The sequence below is a fragment of the Pempheris klunzingeri genome, chromosome 6, assembly GCF_042242105.1.
Source record: "Pempheris klunzingeri isolate RE-2024b chromosome 6, fPemKlu1.hap1, whole genome shotgun sequence".
NCBI classification, from domain to species: Eukaryota; Metazoa; Chordata; class Actinopteri; order Acropomatiformes; family Pempheridae; genus Pempheris; species Pempheris klunzingeri.
Window position 1 is genome coordinate 5,002,211 of NC_092017.1, and position 21,922 is coordinate 5,024,132.

Sequence of the window (21,922 nt, forward strand, 5' to 3'; positions counted from 1 at the left end):
CCACCTACTGGCCTTCCTGTGTGTCAGCCTGTCTGTGTCAAGTGTTTGTGTTTTCTCTCGTACCCCTTGTGGCCATTTTGACGCAGACCTACACATTTGCGATGACGCACTACAACGCAGTACTCTGTATAAACACTGGAAACCAGACACCTTATTGTGTGAAGGAACATGTGTGAAAATACACGGGGCATATTTGTAGAAGCTTGGGTTGGGATGGAGTGTGAAGGATGGGTTTCACCAATGTTTTGGAGAGCAGGTTTAATTTTGGAAAGGCTGAGCCCTTTTTCTCAGCCTGCCAGCAGGTTCTTCATTTTATTGTTCTCACATTTCATTTAAAATAGGAAAGCTGAAGCTAAAACAGAATAGACATGCATTTATCTCTCTTTTTATTGCTGCATTTACCATCACATCACACAGAACTGAGATAAGAGCTTGTCACTGCAGTTATTTTGTCCTCTAATCCTCCGCCTTTTTTTTCCCCCTCTTCAAGGTGTCTGAGGGCTCAGAGGTCCACTTTCCACCAGGGAACTTCTCCCTCTCCTGCCAGATTCAGAAGGAGTCCCTTCCCCATGGCAATGAGCACCTCCTCAACTGGGCCCAGAGGAAGTACAGGGCAGTCACCTCCTTCTCTGAGCTCAGGATGACTCAAGACATCTACATCAAAGTCGGAGAAGGTGTGTACGAGATTCCCAAAATTCCCAACATAGCTGTAGGCCCCAAGGCACGCCCCCCCCCCCACTCGCTTTTAGCTCCCATAACCTAACTGAGCTTTTGTGTTGGAGCCATTGCTGGAGGTTTACATGCATTACTGAGAATAGATATTCACACTATTTAACAAGCGTCCTTTGGTAATAGTGAGATGTGGCTGCTTATAGCTTTAAGTACTATTGAACCCCCAAAAATAAAGGAAGAGTACAGACTATATTGAGCATTTGGCCTCAGGATCGGTGCATTCAGTGCACTATATACTGTAGTTTACTGTACTGTACTCTACTGTAGTTTTATGTACAAACATGTACTCTCTCTCTCTCTCTCTCTCTCTCTCTCTCTCTGGCAGTCTTTAAGATCTTTCTATTACAGGTGAACTGATTTGTTGATTATTTATTATATAATTTATTTATTTTCTATCTTATGAGATAGTAAAATGAAGAAGCTTTGGATTTGGACTGTTCAGACAAAACTCAGTTTGAAGATGGACAATAGGAAATTGCGGCATTTTTTTAAATATATTGTGATGTTTTATAGATCAAATGATGAAGATTCAAAGACGAAATAATTTATAGAGAATCAATAATGAGAATAACATTCAGCTGCAGTGCCACTTTTTAATGTGCATAGCACATGTTGCTGCATGGTACCTTTGAGAACAGAGCAGTGTTTTTCCCAGAACACATTGTGTATCCTTGAGGTCTAACAAACATATTTAATGTATGTACTTCCTTGTAAAACACCTGCTCATCTGATTTTTTGAATATTTTAGGTCATGTGATAATTATATCCATGTTTGCTAAGTAGCTGTTGTCTTTACTGTTTATATGCATGTTACTGCTTCCATCTGTCAGTCTCTGGAAAGTGGGAAGCGAGTGTCAAGACAGCGTATCACGCGCGTGCATGTGCGGCTTTGTGTGATGCAAAACAGTGGTGTCACTTCCGTCGTTCTCACTAATATGAGGCTGCAACGAAAACAAAGGGAAAAAATTGTGGTGGGCCAGTTGTGAGATGGAAAAAAGCAGAGGTAAGTAGGAGATAGGCCATGACTTACACATTTTTCCAATAAGTAAAGTGAGGGGGGAGTGTGTCTGCAGTGAAGAAGTACTGGGGGACTCTCACGAGAGGCTATGATTGATCTCCACACATGTTTGAGTCGCGCACTTGCGATTCTTCACTCTCCACTAGCCGCTCCATACAGTGAACAGACGGCACGTCCAACTTCACAATGCATCAGCTCTGAGACAGGACATGTTGTTTTTAATGAGCATCTTTCACTACATGGAAATAAAGCAAAGCTCATGTCTGGAGAGAAATAATGACTCCACTACTGCCGGAGAAAAGTTCTCTCTGTGTGTAGTTAGTGCTGTGGAGAACAGAGTGGCTGCTCTGCCTTCAAGTGTTTGGCTCGTGTCATTAGGGGGCTGTGGTTTGGCAAAAGCCCAGAGTGCCATGATGTTTACTCCAAGCAAAGAGCTGTAGATTTCCACTCCTTCACATCATCAGTAGTGTTTCATGAAGATGGACAGATTCTCTCTTTGCTTCCTAACCAGGCCCACACCAGTGCCACAAGGGTTCCGGAGAGGAAGGTGCCAACCTTCAGTTTACACTTTGTCTAAGGCTCTGTTTGCCAAATAAGGAAGCAGCTGTCTTGTGTTTTCTCTGAGTGCTGAGAAGGGGCCTAACTTCTCGTGTTCTGAAGGTGCTTTCTTAGAAGTTAACACATTTTCGAACAGTCATGAAAAGTGGAGGAAGAAACACTGGGAGGTTTGATTAAATGTGTTTATGAATATTATTGTCCTGCTTTTACAGAAGAATTTGATTATTTGATTTCTTCATTTTTCCCACGTAATTTCCCAGTCGATAAGAAGATTGGTCATGCCATCCAGAGCACGTCCAACCTCATTGGAACACAAAGCTGGGCCCAGTTAGCGTGAGACAATGGGAATACCAGCTGCAGGGCTGTGTAGTGAAGTGAGCAGGGAAACGGTTCTTCAGCTGGAACGACTGGCTCAAAACAAACATCCTCACAACAGAAGTCTCCGTGAGCAGGACACTGAATTCCTCGCAGAAACAGGGGGTGCTGTTAAGAAGCTGGCCTTGGCTCTGACCTTCCTGTGGTGGAGGGGAGACAAAAAGTCATTTTCTCCTTTGTGGGATCAAAATAGCCTGGCATAACCCCCCATGAGTAACATAAACATCTGTCCACTTTCAGATGCAGTGTTTTCTGACACCTGCAAGATTGATAGCAAGTTTCTGTCTCTGAACTACCTGGGCGGCTACGTGGAGCCACAGACATCAAAGGGTTGTGTGCTCTCTGGACCCGACAAAGACCAAGAAGTCCACATCATTGAGCTCCAAGCCCCCAACTCCAGCAGGTGAGCAGTCTAAACCACCAAAAAACCAAGAAAACATGTTGCCATGGTTTATTTTTGAAGTCAAGATGCTCACACTGATCTCTGAGGAGTTTGTTTTGGATGGAAACTAACACGAAGGTGGGGGGCAGCGGGCAGGGGTCCTGTTCACTTAGTGGTGTTCTTTAGAGAAAGATATTTGAAAACTGGCTCTCAAAGTCCGGGGTTGCCAGATAATCTCCTCTCTCCCTCAGTGGAGTGATTATTTCGTACACCCAAAAGACCACAAATCTGGGAACGTGTTGGTAGCTGTATCTCATTGTGCTGCTATCTGGTCTGTCGTGCATATGTCTGCTTTTTTTCTGGGAATGCATCCAGCTTTCTAATTAGTTGGCCAGACACAGGCAGCATGATAACACCACGTCGACCTAACCCTCCAAAACTCTCTGTCTCCCTCCTTTTTCTGCAGTGCTTTCCAGGTGGATGTCGTAGTGGAGCTACGGCCTCTGGAGGACGATGCCCCGCTGCATCGTGACGTCGTCTTGCTGCTCAAGTGCGCCAAGTCTGTCAACTGGGTCATCAAGGCCCACAGTGTGATTGGCAAGCTGGACGTAGTGGTAAGCAAGCAGCGTGGTAACAGATAAAAGCTTTCCATCTAGGAACATCTTTTTTTCTTTCCTTTTCAGACTGCACCACTGAGATTTTATATAGTCTTATCACACAAGCCAGTAGCTCACAAGCCAAGCCACAGACAAAAGTGTCATCACTTTGCACCACTGACCAAAGACTTTGTCACACCCGAACGTGTGTTCACTTGGCACCCGGTCCCTGCTGCAGGACAGGGTGCGGATAACAGGTTAGGAGGAACTGTGAAATTTCATCTCGGCAGCTCCAGGCATTGTCATCACATTCGGAGAGCCGGTGGCATGAGTGGTGGGGGCATCACATATTTTCAGAGCCAAGGCTACCGCACAGAGCCTAAGCTGCTCCCCATCAGCCAGAATGTGAATTGTGAGCAGCGCTTGCTTGAGGCACTTTCTTAAGCTGCAAGCTGCAAGGGCCTCCTCGCCACACACAAAAGGCAAACAGTGACTAATTACGGCAATATATCAGAGTGTCCTTTACTACGCTGAATATGAGTATACAGTTTTGATATTAAATCTTCATTAATGTTACTCAAGTCTCTCAGGACTCCGAGGAACTGTTAGAATATGACACCTAGAGCATGTGCATTTTGGAGGAATAGTTTAACTGTAGATCATTTGGATGGGGAATTGGCAGTTGTCCAGCCAGTGTAATTGCTGAAGGGGTGGAAATTTAAACGCCATTTCTTGGATTAAAAAAAATGCAGTGAAATGTCAAAAAAAGCCAATTTTTTACATTTATCAAAATAATTCAGTTTTGCTGAGTCTGGAGACATGTTGTCATCCACTGGGTGTTGTTGTGTGAGCAGTTAGCCTGTGTGCTGTTAGCGAAGTGCTTATTTCAGTGTTGGTGTGTTGGGGGTTCTGTGTTTCCTCAGTGTGTAATGCTGATACTCCTACAGGGCTGCTGCAGCCATGACACCGCACTTTTGCCGGGAGCGGTGTGTTTGTACAGCTGCCGGGTCACTGCTGTACAGTAAGTCAGTCAGGTTGTATGAGTGTGATGCCAGGTCAAAGCCTGGACTATTTACACAACAGTATAAGTGTATGGTGATGCCTCCGGTGAGGTGCCCAGCAGATTTATGTTTTCTTATACCCACTTAGCACTTTGACCTTGGAAACAGTATTGTAGTTTGGGTTAGGAATGTAAATCATCTTTAGCACGGCTCTATGGACAGCAATGTCGGTCTGTTCATCAAGTCTGTCCTGTTAAATCAGACTGATCTCAACAACTACTGGATGGATTGCCAAAAGATTTTGTACAGACATTCATGGTCCACAGATAATGTGTCCTACAGACGTTGCTGAACTGCCTTTTTCAGCATTTAATACATGCACATGTTCACAACATACTAAAGGGCAAGGAGAATGGGTGTTTAAGTGGTTACCTTTAATTTTTCCCACTGGTCTGTAGCGATAAAAACACTCAAAGTTTGTTTGTGCTCACACCAAACCAGTACCTGCTACAGGCAAAACCATTTTCAAGTACTGTCATACATTATCATCAGTTAAACCAGACAGTTCCCAAATAGCTGACATTTTGACTTTTTATTTGACAACAGTGGTACACAGGATGCCGTGCTTGTGCAACCAGTGTTTGGGAGAGTGTCAACTATGCATGTGATATGATAGCCTCGTAAAAGCGAGGCCTCGCTTCTGTCAGTGAGCGAGTTCGCCTCAGTGTTGCTCAAGAGACTTGAATGTGTGGGAAATGGCTGTGAGAAAGAATCATTGCTCCCTCATACAGGGAGGGTACGCAGCAGGGCAGGGACAAACGAACATGCTGGTCTCTCAGCATTGATTGAGCTGTGACACGCCCATTACCTCACACTCATGCACATGATTCACAGTTGACACAGAATGGCTGCAGGACTGTACTTGAAGTTGAATATCTTTGGTAATACTTGAACAATAAATCATGTCTTTTGTTTCTGACAATCTTAAAGGAGCTCACGTAAAAGTACGGAAGATTAACGACACCTCTGCTTACTTTTCCACAGGCCTCTGATACCGTGAGTGTTAGTTCAAATACGGAGAGACTGATGCAAGCCTCAAAGTCCCCCAAGCAGCACTTGCCCTCGGGGTCACAAGCCTTGATAAAGTGGGCAGGGGAGCATGGCTACAGTCGAGTCACGTCTTACACCAGCACTCCTATGGCTAACCACTTCAATATCCGACTCAGGGAGCCAGGTGAGCTGAAGAATCATCCTCTGAATTCTCCACTCGGTATCATTTCTCATGAAGCTGAGAGAAAAGGAGTGTTCAGTTAAATTAAAGCTAAAACACTATTCGAACACATACAATTTAGCAGCTGCTGCAGCTTTTTTTCATGGCTAATACTGCACATTTCACAGTTCTCATAAAGAAACTAGCGTGAAATTGTTTTATAGTCACGGTCCTGTGTAATTTCCCTGCCTGTAAAATCAGCCTCGTGAGGTTCTAACCATGTGTGATTCCAGATGTGGTGGATCCTCTGGAGAGCATGTTGCCTCCAGAGCTCTCCATCCTGCGTGACTCCGGCCCTCATCCACGAGTGGGTGCTGCTTCGCGACACTCCAGCCTGCCTTTTCCCTTCCCTCCACCCGTGTCTGACGGCCTGCCCTACCTCCCTCTGCCCTCCTCCCTCGATGACCGTCCCTGGGAAAACGGAGAGCCCGAGGAGCACCAGGGCATCCTGAGCGTTGGCCTCAGCGTGCAGTGCGAGGAAACGAGAATGGTGGTCAGCATCGACAAAGAAAGCCTGCAAGTGAGTGGACAGCGTGCCTTTATCTGTCACGGAAACATATCGAGCTACAACTAATGAGCGTTTTAAATAGTTCATTTCATTTCATTTTCTGTCTCGAAGCAAGAATAACACACAAACACACACAGCATGAAAAACACTGGAAACAAGCAACACAGACAATTTACAAGTAGCATGTAAGATAAGGTGTAAAATAACTATACATTAGATTGTTTTTAAATACTTATAATATACTACCACAAACTACACATTTATTAACTTTATATTCATAATTATAATTCTAATGATATGAAACTGAGAAGAGCAAGCAGAGCATATGTAAAGCTCTATAAAATAAAAATCAATATACAGATTCAACAGGGCTAAGGGGGTGTTGAGGACTGTTCCCCTCTAATGTCAAATAGACAGAACAGTTCTTTTCTCATATTCAGTGCCCAATGATACTTTATTCCCTTGTCTGAACACCAAAAAAACTAAACAATTTCAGACTTCAGTTTTCCAACTAGACGTTTAACCCATCCATGATTTACAATGTGATTCATACATCTGATTGATCAGACCATGAAACAATTTTCAGATGTGGGGATCGCTCTTGGGGATTGTGTTTTTACATCTCTGCTCTTGCGACACAGACTTGATGTGACAAAAAACAGACAGACAGGAAGCAAGAAACATGGAGGGCACCCAAAGAGAATGCCAGTGTCTGCACCAATTAGGGGGCAGAATAAATGTTGATAGGATAGAAACACTGGTAATACAATGAGAAAATGAGAAATGAAACAGGCTGACATTGAAGCAAGTAGGACGCTTAGCAACATTTGGCGTCCGATCACGGGGACAGCACAGTCAGCCCACATCACAGAATGGAAACTGGCATGGACTGTAATTAGGAGAAGTTGGGGCTGGAGCTAGACCACCTTGTGGGATTTGTTTATTCCTGGGAACTCAAAAACTCAAAGTCTCACACAGCCACTTTGACTTTTTAGTTTTCTTTTACAGTTCTGAAAATGAGTTAATAAAGGAAACATTTTTTTTTATCTGTATCCAAAGATATTTTTTTTCTTGATGTTTCACCAGGCAAGTGGGTTTGCTCACGCCAACCTCACACTCCAAGACCCAGCTTGCAAAGCAACAGTCAATGCCACCCACTACACACTGGAAACTCCTCTGACCGGCTGCCAGACCACTGTGTATCCCATGCAGGGCAGCCCTATGGCCCTCTACATCAACTCTGTGAGTACAGTACCTGTTATTACATTTTAGTTAAGATAAGTCAGGCCAATGAAGCTGCTTAACCTGAGCCATTTAAAAGTGGCTCCAGTCAGTTGAGCACCATAGAAGTCAACAGCATGTTTTGTTGCAACGCCAGATATCAGATGTCAATCAACCGCTGATGGGAAAGGCCCACACAGAGGCTTGAAGCTTAAACACTGTTTTATCCTATTTCTTTGGATTTTCTTTTTCTTTTTGGATGAGCGAGGAGAAATCAATTTTCCATTCGACTCTAAAGTACATGTTCATGTAATGATGAAACACTCAAGTGTTTTTATGGGACACAGGATTCACATCAGACATGCCTAGTTATCTTCATTATTATGGAATGCATTCATTCAGCATGTTTGTTCTAACAAGCAAGGATGAATCACTTCCTCCCCAACCTTTTCAAATCTCTTGTGGAGACAATTTGGAACAACACATTTTCTGTCTAATGCAGATTGAAAACCTGGGCTCTTGTCCAAGGTCGTCTTTTGTGTCAGCACTTGGATGCAGGGATACCCTCTGACCTCCACTCAGAAGACATATATTTTCATTGTGTCTCTCTACACATCAAAGATAATCTGTCTTGGCTGTTGTTTCTCCTGACCTGTGACATGTTGATTTTATTCAGCAGTGGCACCAGCGTTGGGGTCGAAGTAACATTTGGTGCAGACCTCAGAAAAACACTGTTAGTGTCATTGAGATTGTCCTCTCACCTCATTAAATCAAGATTTTCTTAAAGCAGCATGCACTCATCTCAGACCCCTGCATTCCTCTGCTCTACTGAGAAATCAAAAGTATTTTTATGTTTTTGTCCAGGATGAGTCCCACTGCTGAAGCCACAGGACATTCCCACATTTTAAATCCAACTTATTGGTTGCAGAATGTTTTGGCGACCCCTCTCAGATTCAAATCTCCATGCCTTTGGCTGACTGAACACACAAGAATTAGGCAACACTACTTACAACTGGATCTGTTTTAAAAAAGAAAAAGACGTCTTTAGAGGTTTCTTTGTGAAAGTTTTCCTGATGAAGTTTATGTTTTGTGAGTAAGGAACTCTGTGGATTGCAGGTTTTGATAAGTCATGCTGAGACTAAGGATGGGAGTGGTGGGCCGCTGGATTATGAGGATCTGGAATCTGGAGACGTGCTGCTCCCAAGAGACCCAGTGGAGTTAGAGAAGACGTTTGCGGAGCCCACAGAGCACCCGTCCGTCATAGTGGTAAGACAGTGGAACCACTGTGGTTCTGTCTGTGTGGGAGCTGCACTTCATTGTTGGGCGAAAGTTGACACACTGATCATTTACATCTCTATGTAAATCATGAGGGCTGGAAGACACTCCACTTCCCAGGGTCCCTTGGTGCCAGTAAAGACTAATCTCGCCCCTAAAATCTCCCTGTCTTTCCATGATATCTGTTTTATGAACCTGACCTGACATTTTCCATTTTGAAGTTTCCCTATCTCCTTCCCTCTACTGACTTATTTTCCTTTGTCTCATCCATTCCTCGTCTCCTACTCATTGTTCTTGTTTATACAGCATCTCTCACGTTCCTTCACTATTTTCTGCTCCATCTTAGTGCGGTTAAACACTGACACACAGTCGTGTAGGGTGATGGTGCTTAGCGGTGGAATCTGATGTCTGATCCCTGCTGATATTTGTGTTGGCTTCGTCTTATTCTCCCCCTAGTTCAATTGCACGTACCGAATGAGCCAGGAAACCACCTCAGAAACACTCCACAGGATTGTACCGGGACCAGGGAGGAAACCGGTCAACAACATGACGTTTAACATGGAGCTGTACAACACACTGCCCTCCAACAACCCTTCACGCCAGCCCTTCTACACTGTTTCACAAAATCAGCAAGTCTTTGTGGAGGTATGCTGTACATTTCTAATACATTACCGCTCATCAGTATTGTCTTATGCAGCTTTTGCTTTTGTCCCTAAATTAAAACTTTGGTGAGAAGACTGTGCTCTGTGTACTCTCTGTCTGGGACTTTAGCTCTTTCTGCTTTGATCTCTTAGTGTGGCGTCCACGGGGTCAATTTGTATTTTGTCTAGTTGGGGCTAAAAAGCTGACACTCGCTTTCACCCCTCATATTCACCGGACCTCCTCATCCTGCCTGTCTGGCTCAAAATCCTGTCTGCCTGTTTTGTAACACTAATTATGGAGGTCATGTAAGAGATGGCAAAGACACATGCTCCTTTTGAAGAGATGATTTATAATGATATCAGCGGGAGATGCCTCACAGACAGTGTGGACGCAGAGCCAGCTGGTTACAAAGAGTTTAGTGTGTGCAAGAGCTTTCAAAAAAGGATGTCATCACTGACGATCCGAGGGAAAGACAGGGGATAATAACTGAAAGGGCTGTGTCATGGATGGAAAGGTATCACTACCATCCTAACTGTGACTGAAATACTACTTGAAGAAACCTGTTGACGTAACTAATGTGTTAGCAAGCAGTTGTTACACATCTAACAGACCAAAATAATGATCTGAAAGATGCATCACGGCTTTGCAGAGCTGAGGGAAACAGGGTTTTGTCACTATGAGCAATCCCTTCCATAAGAAAAGTCATAGAAATATTGCTTTTTGCTGCCCTATGGATGCACTTTTCGAGAAAAACTCCAAGCCTGTTTTCCACTGATCTTTAGTGTTTGGAGTAAGCAAAAAACAAAAAGGTTTTGAATAGATCATTAGAAAGTGGGTGTAAACTGATGTATAAGAGCAGCAAATAATTCCTTGTGTAAACAAGGCATTTCAGCTAGGCTGAGCAGGAGAAGCATTGCATTCTTGTTCAACTTTGTCATTAACAAACAACTTCAGTCATCAATCAAGGATTCATGAAGAGGCATATCAAGACAAACGATCCATGCATGTGAAAAGCAAATGTTTTTTTCTTCTCCCCCATCTCCCAACCTCCCCTCAGGTCACATCAACCGCAGCGGATCCGGAGCTGGGGTTCACCATCACATCGTGCTTCATTTCTCCCAACTCCAACCCCAGCGTGGCCTCAGACTACACCCTCATTCAGATGGTCTGCCCCACGGACGACTCCATCAAGTACTATCCTCGGAGGGACTTCCCTATCCCTCACACCCAGATGGAGAAGAAAAGTTTCAGCTTCACCTTCAAATCAAAGTTCAACGTGTCCCTACTTTTCCTGCACTGTGAGATGTCTCTGTGCTCCAAGAGGTCTCAGAGCAACCAAAGACTACCGCCGGTACCCGCTATGATCTTCTCCAAATCACTTTTGTTCTTTAGCATGTGTGTTTGTATGAGTTTACTGTACTCGCCGACAACATTTTTTAGTCTCTTCAGAGCAATGTATTATCAGCCGCATTTGTTTGTTAGGATTTGAAGTCAGCCTACTAGTGTACCACCTTTACTTCAGCTGACCTGAGCCATTCAGTGTCAGGTCTGCGCCCAAAGCTAAGCAGGAAGCATGAGTCGATATACAGTTTGCCAAGTATCCTGTTGCAGAACAAAATAAGCATCTGTCTTAGCCATCATTTTCAGTTCTCTCTTACTGTGTTATCTGTCCAACTCATACAATCTCTCAGAAGAACTTTCCTCCACTTTTTTGACCTTTTCGCTTGCACAAAGCTTTGCTAATGTAGTGGCCTGAGGCTGACTTGTGACAGTGAAGCTGATTTTTATATTCTGATTACGATCGGGGCCAGGTTAAGGCTCACCAGTTGGTCATTTGTTTGATTTCAAAGTTTCTACTTTGGGTCTGGGGTGACAGAAGGTATATACATTGAGAAATGTGAATGTTTGCTTATGTGTAGAAAATGGCTGAGCATAAATGGATATTACTGAGTGGCAGTTTCTTTTTAAGCATTTAAGTTCTTCATTCTCTTTGTTTCTTAATTTTTATCCGCACAGTGCTTACAGCCCAGTGAGAACTGTGACTCTCTATCTTTGGACAACATCCTGGCGATGATGATGAACACCAAGACGTCTACCAAGCCGCTGGTTGTGGTGGATGGTTCTGGTCCACCGGACATGGCAGGTTAGTTTAAAGGGGATAAAACACTTTTTACTCTCACTTGGACCTCTCGCTGTCGTCCGTGTTTCTCTTTTAACATCACCACACATAATGAAATAAGCTCTGATTTCCATTGTTTTGAGTACAACGTGTGATAAGGAAAGTGGAGTAAAGAGAGAAGCCGGTCTGAGAGCGAAGGAGCCAGAAAAGGCTCGGACCGGTTCTCTGAGATTAGACCAAACCACAAAACAGTGCACATCACTTCCCCACATCTGGTCATCATTAACTGCGGTGTGTGTTATGTGATTGTGTGTGCAGGTGTGTGTGTATGTTTATGTGGTGTGTGCGTGCGTGCATGCGTGTTTACATTAATGTCTGTATACACGAGTGTGTTTTTGGGTGTGTGTGCATGTTGTGCTATCATGTGGTGAGTAAAGGGGAGTGTGCTAACGCTGAGGCCCAGTTCGGCCGCTCTGGACCAGTCCATGCTGAGGGAGAGGTGGAAAAAGAGGAGTCATACAGAACCAAGCTCCAGTTGTTTTCACTTAGAACCTTCATCGTGGCCTCCTCTTTTCACCAGGGAGGGGGCGAAGGGAGGAGTGTATGTGTCTGTGTATGTGTGTGTGTGTGTGTGTGTGTGTGTGTGTGTGTGAGGGGGGTGGTGGTCCTCTTGATGGCTTTGGGAGTCCACTCAGAGCATAAAGGCCCCTCGATCGTCCCTGGTTTAGTCGCTCATTCGCTTACTCGTTGTATTGCAGAGCCTGTACATGGAGGCGGGTGGGGGGGTGGGGGTGCCTGAGGTAACCTCCATCACATTTTACTAATTATGACCTAATTTGAGATGGGGTGATATCATGAATGCCCGATCTCTGGTGGACTGCCAGAGCATTTCCAATCAGCATCTCCTCTGAGCAATGACATCAACTTTATTGAGTCATGAGTTTATTATAAATCACATCATTTTAATCGGTGTGAGCTAGAGCTCAACTGATAGATCAGCTCGGCCGATACTGGCCAGTTTTTAGAGAGAAGATGCCCAAACAACATGTTTTCAGGAATTTGATAGTGTCACATTGTCCACATTTGTCCACCAGGAAGGACTGACAAGCAGTGTGGGTTTAAGAAATGTGAGGATTTTCTTCTAGCTATAACACATCTATACTAAGATGGTAATAAGGATCACATCGATGTGAAACACCCACCCTGCACGGACGCAGAAACCAGTGTTGTACCAGAAGGTTTGAGGTGGCGTCTGTGGCGGCCAGTCCGATTCACTTCTCAAATATCGATATAGGCATCGGCTCCAAACGTCCGGTATCAGTCAGGCTCTAGTGTGCACAGTCAGAGCTTGGTCACTAAATTGCAGAACAGAAATGGGTGGATTTATTACATTTTAATTAGATGTTGGGTTTCACTGCTGGGCACAGAAGTCCCAGTGTTGATGTTGGAGAATCTGCTGAAGCTTGGTGAACAGGGAGTTATTAGTAAGTGAGTGAGCTAAGCTAGTCCGGAGTCGGCAGCAACATGCTCTGCCCACATCGCTGTGCCAGTGCAGCCGGTTTATTTTCCATGGAACAGATTAAGTAAACACTGATATGCAATAAACACAGTGGGGGGAAAAAAACTCAATTTCAAAGGCCCTGTTTTATAACACAAAGGCATCTCTCATGCTAGCATGGCAAACAAAACAAGCAGCCTTTTCAAGGGCCACAGTTGTGCACTGGATAGCTTCCCAAAGAGCTGAACTCGATCTACAAATCAAAGAGGGCCACTTGTAGCCAACTTGGTGCATGGAAAAACATAACAGCTTCAAAGCCCCCCCATCAAAAGTATATTTACTGCTTCACAACATCAGTAAATTTTAGCCCTTTTTACGGAGCTGGTAATGCTCAGGAAAAGTTGAAAAGCACTTATTTGAGAGGCTGGCAGCGTAGATTCTATCATTACACCAGTACAAGTTGACATTGTTTAAGAGTAAAGGAAGAAGATGCAAAACCTGCAACATAAAATGTAGTCTGCTCTTAGCTTTAGATATCAGGCTGACTGTGTTAAAGAATACTGGACGGGCTAAAGGTGCAGCATATGAATTATACTTGGCGAGTGATACGTTGACCCTTCAGGTTGCTTATCTCTTTAAGAAGCAGATGTATAGAATAAATATCTGTGGTGATGCATCACCTTAACATCTGCTGAATGAGCTTATTTTGCTCTCTACATGGGCTGCTGTATTCACTGGCAAGTTACTATATCACTAAAATTGTCATAGAACCAAAACGTATCATTTTAAAACTCATAAGAAAAAGATGTTTCGACTTGTACATGAGTTTGGATTTATGCCTTAGTAGACTGTGGCCATTAAACAAGTATAAACCGTAGAGAAAGAGAAAGATGTGCGAGCAGAGCCTCTATAAGAACCTCGTGTAGTTATATGAAAGCTCTGTATATTATCACTTGTATGTGCTGTTAATTGCCGTAGTGAGCTTTGATCTGCAGAGTTCAGCCTTTATAAGTACGAGCAACCAGTGTCAAGACTCTTGCGGAGGTGACATCAGTGGTTTCTGCGCTCTGTGAGGAGGGGTCAGAGTTGAACAAAAACAAGTCATTAGGCAGGGGAGCTATCTCATTCCATAGCAAGCACACTTTCATAAACAAATGACGTTCACAGAGATACCAGAACTGCTCCAACTTTGGCAACAGCTTAAAGCAGCAAACTTTAGTCATGAGTTTAACTTCCAGGACGCTGTCCGGTTCTGTTAACACAGTGAACTACAGTCAGGACCTGACTGAGCATTGTTTCCCAGAGACATCTATGCATCATTTGAAAAGCTACATCAAGTTTTCAGCTTGGGTGTTCTTAGATGAAAATCATGTTTCTCCACAGAAAACATGACAATCCGTAAAGTCAAGTTTACAAGAGAGCATTACACGCCGCTGTCTTTGGCTGGCCTCAGCTCAGCTCAGCGTGCTCTTCCTCTCTGGTGCTTGTGGGGCGTTACTGGCCACTCTCTGCATTCTTAGCATAACAAGTCACACGGGACAGATAACACGGCAGCGATGGGATCAGGGTGAAGGGGTGGCAGAGAGGACGTCCTCTGGCCATCGTCCCCTCTGAAATTAAAGTCCTCCCTGATGACCTGTCATCATCCATTATGCGAGATGAAAACTCAGAGGTGTTCTTTCCAAGAATAGCACCCATTGTGCCGGAGTCTTGGACATGTACCAGGCTCGCCTCTTGAGTTCGCCCGTACACAAGCGCCTTTGTGTCGTTTGTTGAGACATCATTACAGCTAAGTTCACTTTTGAAAGCCGTCCAGTTGGTTTTAAATAAATGGGTAAGCAGAACTGATTGGAGTCAGTAGGTTCATCCTTTAGGACGCTGTCAGCTTACAGAATAACGGCTCTTGGAGTGATTTCCTGGTTCAGGTTTCTGTTTCACATTCCACAGAGAGTTACTTATCAACACAAGACAATATCGGCGATCTGCTGATCGTGCTTCCTGTGGCTGACAGGCTGACTTCGAGCATGTATTGTGTTATTTTTTTTTAAATTAGAATTTATAATGTGTACTCAGCACCACTATATTTGATGGTTAACATACATTAAAATTATATTTTCTTTTATTTTGCAGTTACTCCCACTCCCTCACAGGATCCCCCTGACAGTAAGTTATCTTAAAAGAGTATCATACTATATTATTTTATGGAGTCCCAAAATGTTCAGTATTGAATAGGCAGATAAGACCGTATGTTATCGCATCAGTTTTGTTTTCATAATTACAGTATTCCCTAGTACATAATGAATTATCATAACTGTAATTTAGTTTAATTTAATTCAAGTGTACTTTATTTGATTATAGATTTTTTATTTTTTTTTTCAAAGCACCATTCTGATTTTATTTCATGATGTCACTTTCCATGAGTAACATCACTAAGTGGATTTGGCACCAGTTCCCTCCATCTTACCTTTCAGCCAAGCACGTGCCCCCAGCCACGCAGCAGGCTGTCACCCCCCCCCCCCCTATAATTAGTTAATTTGTATATTTAACACAGTTAATTGAAGTTATGATTTATTTAATAATGTCTTTGGAGCTCCATAGACTTCATGTTTGAGAGGTCTTAAATGTTTCCAAGCTGTCGTGTCAACATGCATGAACTGCTTGCTGCTTTGTTCCCCAGACAGGCTGTACGTGCTGGACACTCCGACTGTGGTGGGGATCGCCTTTGCAGCCTTCGTGATCGGGGCTCTGTTGACCGGAGCCCTGTGGTGTATCTACTCACACACAGGTAGGTCCTTTACCTGCTGGTCCACGGCCCCGGCTCACCGCCCTGCATTAATGAAAAGATAAGACGCTAAGGAATGTCCGAGTGTCTCAGTGCCAGAAATGTGCTGCTGGGATTGCCAAACATCCTGCTGCTGACAGGGGCCAGTTCACAATAACATATTGACTCCTCAACTGTAAATATATCCTGTTGGTCAGCAGCAAGAGCTCTTCTCTTTCCTGCCTTTGAATGTTTTGGGGGCTGCGGGGTGGTCACTGAATATTCTCAGTACAATGGCTGGAGAAGAGTTGGAAATTCCCCTTGTTGGGTTTAGCAGCCCTCAGGAAAAGACATACAATCTGTCCATTAGATGCCAAGACCTTCCCCATCGTCCCCAGCCTGCCGACCCCAGCCGACCCCTGAGAGGAAGTGTGCTCCCAGCAGCCCTTTGAGTTCACCGTTGCATAGAGCTGCCCTGTTCTCGTTGGCTTCACTTCTTGACTCGCGATCCGCCATGCCACTGACCTGCTGCCCCGTGGCTGATGTGTTCTCCATGGACGCCTTTCATAAACGGGGTCAGGATGTTTGAGAGGAGAAGTTGGGGCTTTCAGAAAATAAAAGTTTATGCTGAGTTTACAGTTTGGACCAAGCTCACAGTTGAACAGTGTTAGATGGTTGGGTTAGTAAATCATCCTCCCTGATAGCTGTGAATGTGGATACAGACACTTGTCAGAACTGTTGCAAACTGTTTAACGTTCCACTCGTGCTAAGTCACGAGTGTTTACTGAACAGGATTTCATGCAGCAGAAAAGATCAGCTGTCAGATTTTAGTGCCCTTATCTTTATCACAATATTGGTATTGGCTCCTTTTAAGAAAGCCACTTTATTTAAGCCGTGTGAGTTTCCTAGAGTGACAAAGAAACACGTGCCTTGTTATTGGCTGGTTTTTCCCAAGATATTAGATGTTAAAAGGGAACAGTGTGCATAGCAACAGGTGTAAGGATAGTAGTAATGGAAAGCCTTTCACAACATAGAGATAAAGGCGCATGCTCCTGCTGATGTTATTAAGATAGGCTGTAGTCGGGCGTGTTAGCTGTCTGGCTCAACTGGCCTTACATGGTAACATTGGCAGTTCCGTGTAAACCCCAAGAATGCAGATCCCCAAAAACAACCACCGAAAATATCAGTTCAGAGTGTATTTTAAACCAGTGTACAGTGATGAAACATGAAAACAGATCTGAGTCCATCCCCTCTGGGTCTGAGGACAATGTTCCTGGCCTCTTGAGAAAGAAACTTTCCCCCTCTTTTTTAAGTTACATATACTCATTGGCATTATATTTAGGGTGTGTATCCATTTCAGTTTTATTCCCTAAAAGGAAATTAGAAGTATAAATACTTTCAAGAGCACCCACAGTATATTATTTGACATTTTGCTCATTAACTTGGCACATACAAAAGGCCTGCACTCTGCCAGGGCTGCAGCCACGTCTGCCAAGAGATCTGCTCTCCACCTCGGCTCAATTTGTGAAATAATATACGAATGAAAGATTCAAACCAATTGTGCAAACAGGCTAAATCACTTACATGGGGAGAAATTTCACACGTTATCTGCTCTGAAATCCACCCAGATGCTACAAAATTAGAAAATGATGGTGATCAAATGGTAAATGCTCTGTATTTGTATAGACCCTTTCTAGTTATTTCAACTACTCAAAGCGCTTTACATGACATCCTCATTCACCTATTCACACATCATTCTAATTCTAATTTGGAGGAGACTATTCTTTCATACTCATTCACACACTGAAGCCATGCAGTGTCTTGCCCAAGGACACTTGACCCGACATGTTGACCCATAGGAGCTGGGGATCGAACCCCCGACCTTCTGATTGAGGGACGACCCACTCTACCACTGAGCCACAGCCGCCCGTGATCAAACACTGCACAATAGTAGAATAAGTTGTCTCGACAGAGAAAACAGCACACTAGCTTCTTTTGTAGCAGTGCTGGCATTAAGGCTCTTGGATTGGCAGTGTTTGTCGGTCCGTCCCTTTGGTACAGACTGACGTATCTGACTATTAGACAGATTAACATGGAATTCATGGTACCCAAAGCATGGAGTCTAATGACTTTGGTGGTCCTCTGACTTTTCCTGTTGCGCCACCATGAGGTTGGCCGACTGTCGGGTGGACTGCCATGACGATGTTCCATTGTTATATGACCACTACTTTGGTTGGAGACCAAATCCCTGCTAAACCAATGACATTCTCATCAATGTCTGCTGTAATTGGCATTTAGTGCCGATTAGCAAATGTTAGCATGCTAAAGGGCTAACATGGAGATCATGTTAAACCTTATACCTGCTAAATATTAGCATGTTAGCATTGTCACTGTGAGCATACTAGCATGCTAACATTAGCATTTAGCTGAAAGCACTACTCAAAGTGCCCTTGTAGCCAAACAGACTCAAAGATATGCTGTGTAATCTCAGCCAGCTGCCACAACCTTCGTCCATTCAGATCAGATTTTTCCCATAAGACAGGTTAGTCTTACAGTTAGTAATGGACTAGAAAGATGGCTGAGACTGAGGCAAGTCAGACATAATAGAAAAGGTCTTAGCATTTGATTTTAGAGGCCGGACTTCTGCTATTGTAAACCTCAAGCCTTTGACTCAGTTTTCTGTATCATATCTTGGGTTATTTTGTTCAAGACATCGTACGTGTGGAGTGTTGACTGTGCCAAGAGATACGGAGTCGTGCTTCTGCTTTTGTGATTGCCTCGTCCAAGTGTTAAGTCAGATTGTCCATAAGGAAGTCATCTGTTGCAACAGCTGCATACAGAGTTACAGTGTGTTTCTGTGACATTAAAGCAACCTTTATCTCTCCTATCTAGAAAGATAATATTGGACTTGGGAATTTATAGTTTCTCAGACAGATGAGGTGAATCCAAGTCCCTTTGTTTTGTAGAGCTCTTGGTCCTGTGAGGGAAAGACCGCTGGCAGCTCTGCTCTGGTAAACATTAGCAGAACTTTGGGGCCCCGATGAGGGAGCGGGATGCAAGATCGCCTGTGGACACATGTGCCTGTCATATACGCAACCACTCGTACACGCACACACAACCTTTAGTACAAACCAAGCCGTCCATAGAAAAAGTCTTTATTTAAGAGAGCAAATTTTATTGTGTGCCCTCCGTTTTTCTGGGAAGACCAAAGCTAGGAAGCAACCAAAGAACAGACTGCAGTGTTAATACTGCCAAATACGCAAATTTAACACAGACTTGGCTTCACTTCAATAGCTGTTCATTGTCTGTCAGAGACGATTTCTGTAAACAAATGTTAGCACTTTTATTTCCCCTTTCATTTTAAGCATTGGATTCGGTTTACGAGTTTACAAAATGAAATGCTTATTTAGTCAAAGAACAATAAACCAGTCAGCGGTTAGAGCTCCAGTCAGAGGGTCCTGTCTTGTGTTTGTTCTGCTTTATCTACTAAAGGCAGGCTAATTGATTCCAGATAACAAAAGAAATGAACTGCATGAATGGGAATCCTCCTTTTGTCTTTTTGTTGAAAATATCACATGTCAGATAGGACGTGAGGGGTTGTTTCTGAGCTCCCTGAGGTCAAATCTTTTTGGGCTCTAGCTGTTGAAAACACTTAGTGAATCTGCGGCGGTTTATGCTTGAAGATGGTAAAAGTTCAGCCAGATTAAGTCCAGATTTCTCTTTGCTTTACTTGCTCATTTGCCAATTGCTTTGTACTGAAAACAGCATGGTTTTCACTCGCGCTTGAGTAAGAATATCAATCAATACAAGGCTGTGCACAAACATCACGATAAAGAATTTGATTTTATCTGAAGTATGAGGCTCATGTCAAGTAGTGACAGTCCTATTAAACAGAAGGTTTTTCTGTAAGAGCACAGAGGAACAGTGGAGTTTCAGCGTCTTTCAGCATGCAATTTGTAGCTTTAACCAAACCGATTTGTCACGTTCCTGCCTACCTCTGCCTTTCCGTCACTTATATCCATTTTCTCTGTCTCCCTTTGGTCTGACCCCCTCCTCCCTCCCCCTCCACTCCCTCTCCTGCTCTGTGTCTAGGTGAGACAGCTGGCACACAGCAGGTCCAGAAGTCCCAGCCTGCCTCAGAGAACAGCAGCGCGGCCCACAGTATAGGCAGCACACAAAGCACGCCCTGCTCCAGCAGCAGCACAGCGTAGCCCAGGACACGACCCAGCGGGACGCAACGCCCTGCCGCAGCACAGGAAGAGCCCCGGTGGCTCACAGGGACCGGTTTGTTGATCTCCTTCCATGAAAGGAACTATTTTGGGGGATGCAATAGGAAGGAGAAAAGAACGATTTAAAAAAACAAAACAGAAGAAAACACATAACCTTTGGTCCTTATATAAATTCTTTTTGTGCCTTCAAGTGAGTGCCAACAAGTATACTGTCCTGGTGGTGTTGGTCTGGATTAGTAGTGAGCTTGGCAGCCTCACCTCAGACCTAGTACAAAAAAGTACAAGAAACAAATGTGAGTTTCCACCAGGCATTTCTTTCTAATCAAAATGCTGCTTTTCCTGACCGCAGCACAGCCTCCTGTTTTGACCTTAAATGGTGTGATTTAGGCTCTTTGTAACAAGCAGGTGTACTCCAACGGCAAGGAGATCAATCAGGCTGCAGGGATGTCAGTGTTAATAAGTGAGATGTTGATGGCTGGACTATAACACATTACTTTACGACATGCTACCCTGAAAGTGGCAAAAGGAGCAAAGCAACCACTATAAAAAAGCGGACTAAAGTGCAGTATGAGCAGAAGTCGTCATCTTGACACAAAGAGAGATAATGGCTTTTAAAAGACAGTGTAGGTATTGAATGTATGCAGAAGAGTTAACGCCAAAAAATGTGAAAGAAAAATGTGAAAGACGTTTTATAAGCCACGTTTTCTAATGAACTCCTTCTTCCCTCATAATGGATCTAGACACACAGTGCTCTCTATACAGTAGTTACAGTAATGCATAGTAGTAGATGGGGGGGTCTGCATCTCAATTTTATTGACGTTACTTAACTTCATAGGGGCTTTATGAGATATTATCGATGGAATAGTTCAACATTTTGGGAATTAATTAGCATTTTAACTATAAGGCAGATGAGAAGATCGACTTCTCTCGTGTCTTTCCATGAAGCCTGACACAGGAGGTGGATACCCTGCAGCACGAAGCTCCAGCATCTTATTTTACATCTCTGTCTGTGTACCGATTAAACAAACCACATACAGGTTTAGAGATGTTGGTAGGTGTTAGCACAAAGACTGGAAGCAGGGGGAAACTAGCTTGCTAGTGTCCAAAGCTGGTGTATTTTTTAAGCTTTGGACAGAGCCATGCTAGCTGTTTCCCCCTGCTTCCAGTCTTTATGCTAAGCTAGGATTATCATCGCTGGCCTGGAGAGGCACCTACCAACACCTCTGAAGCTCATTTTAACATGTTATATCTTGTCTGTTTAATCTGCACACAAACAGAAATGTGAAACAACAGTTTGGTGTTTTGGGGGGAGTGAAAAAAACTCCTTGAAGCTAGCTGGTTCCCTCTGCTTCCAGTTTTTCCGCTAAGCAGAGCTGCCCACCTCCTGGCTCCGGCTCCATCCTCATGTGCAGACATCAAGGTGGAATCAATCTTCATGTCTCCCCCTCGAAGAGTAAGTGAAAAGGCGTGTTCCCCAAAATGTCAAGCTATTCTTTTAAGACCTGTATATTTTTGTGAATATTGTAAATACTCTGTAATGTTCGGAGTGCGTGCAGATTCTGTGTCTGTACCAGTGGATTAGACACCAGTGTGAATGGTTAATACCATTTCTCATTTTAAAAGTGGCAAAGTGTTGAATGACAGGTTCGACTTAGGGTGTGATTCAAGGACATGAATTCAAAATCATGATTCAGTATAACCGACGTAGTTTGGGTCCTACTGTTTGTTTCTATACAC

At 43.8% G+C, this 21,922-nt stretch overlaps 1 protein-coding gene across 1 annotated transcript in view; it reads left to right on the forward strand.

Annotated features, from left to right (window-relative positions):
• Nucleotides 1–21,055, forward strand: part of tgfbr3 (transforming growth factor, beta receptor III) — a 56,031-nt gene extending 34,976 nt beyond the window's left edge. The window contains exons 4-17 of the mRNA XM_070832071.1: nucleotides 491–674; nucleotides 2,924–3,086; nucleotides 3,532–3,679; nucleotides 5,707–5,896; nucleotides 6,166–6,452; nucleotides 7,527–7,682; nucleotides 8,778–8,927; nucleotides 9,393–9,581; nucleotides 10,636–10,929; nucleotides 11,595–11,721; nucleotides 15,326–15,358; nucleotides 15,873–15,980; nucleotides 20,049–20,411; nucleotides 20,449–21,055. Of these exons, the coding sequence (XP_070688172.1) occupies nucleotides 491–674; nucleotides 2,924–3,086; nucleotides 3,532–3,679; nucleotides 5,707–5,896; nucleotides 6,166–6,452; nucleotides 7,527–7,682; nucleotides 8,778–8,927; nucleotides 9,393–9,581; nucleotides 10,636–10,929; nucleotides 11,595–11,721; nucleotides 15,326–15,358; nucleotides 15,873–15,980; nucleotides 20,049–20,167 (2,148 nt within the window). The 3' untranslated portion in view covers nucleotides 20,168–20,411; nucleotides 20,449–21,055. The remainder of the gene's footprint in view (nucleotides 1–490; nucleotides 675–2,923; nucleotides 3,087–3,531; nucleotides 3,680–5,706; nucleotides 5,897–6,165; nucleotides 6,453–7,526; nucleotides 7,683–8,777; nucleotides 8,928–9,392; nucleotides 9,582–10,635; nucleotides 10,930–11,594; nucleotides 11,722–15,325; nucleotides 15,359–15,872; nucleotides 15,981–20,048; nucleotides 20,412–20,448) is intronic.
• Nucleotides 21,056–21,922: the final 867 nt, after the last annotated feature.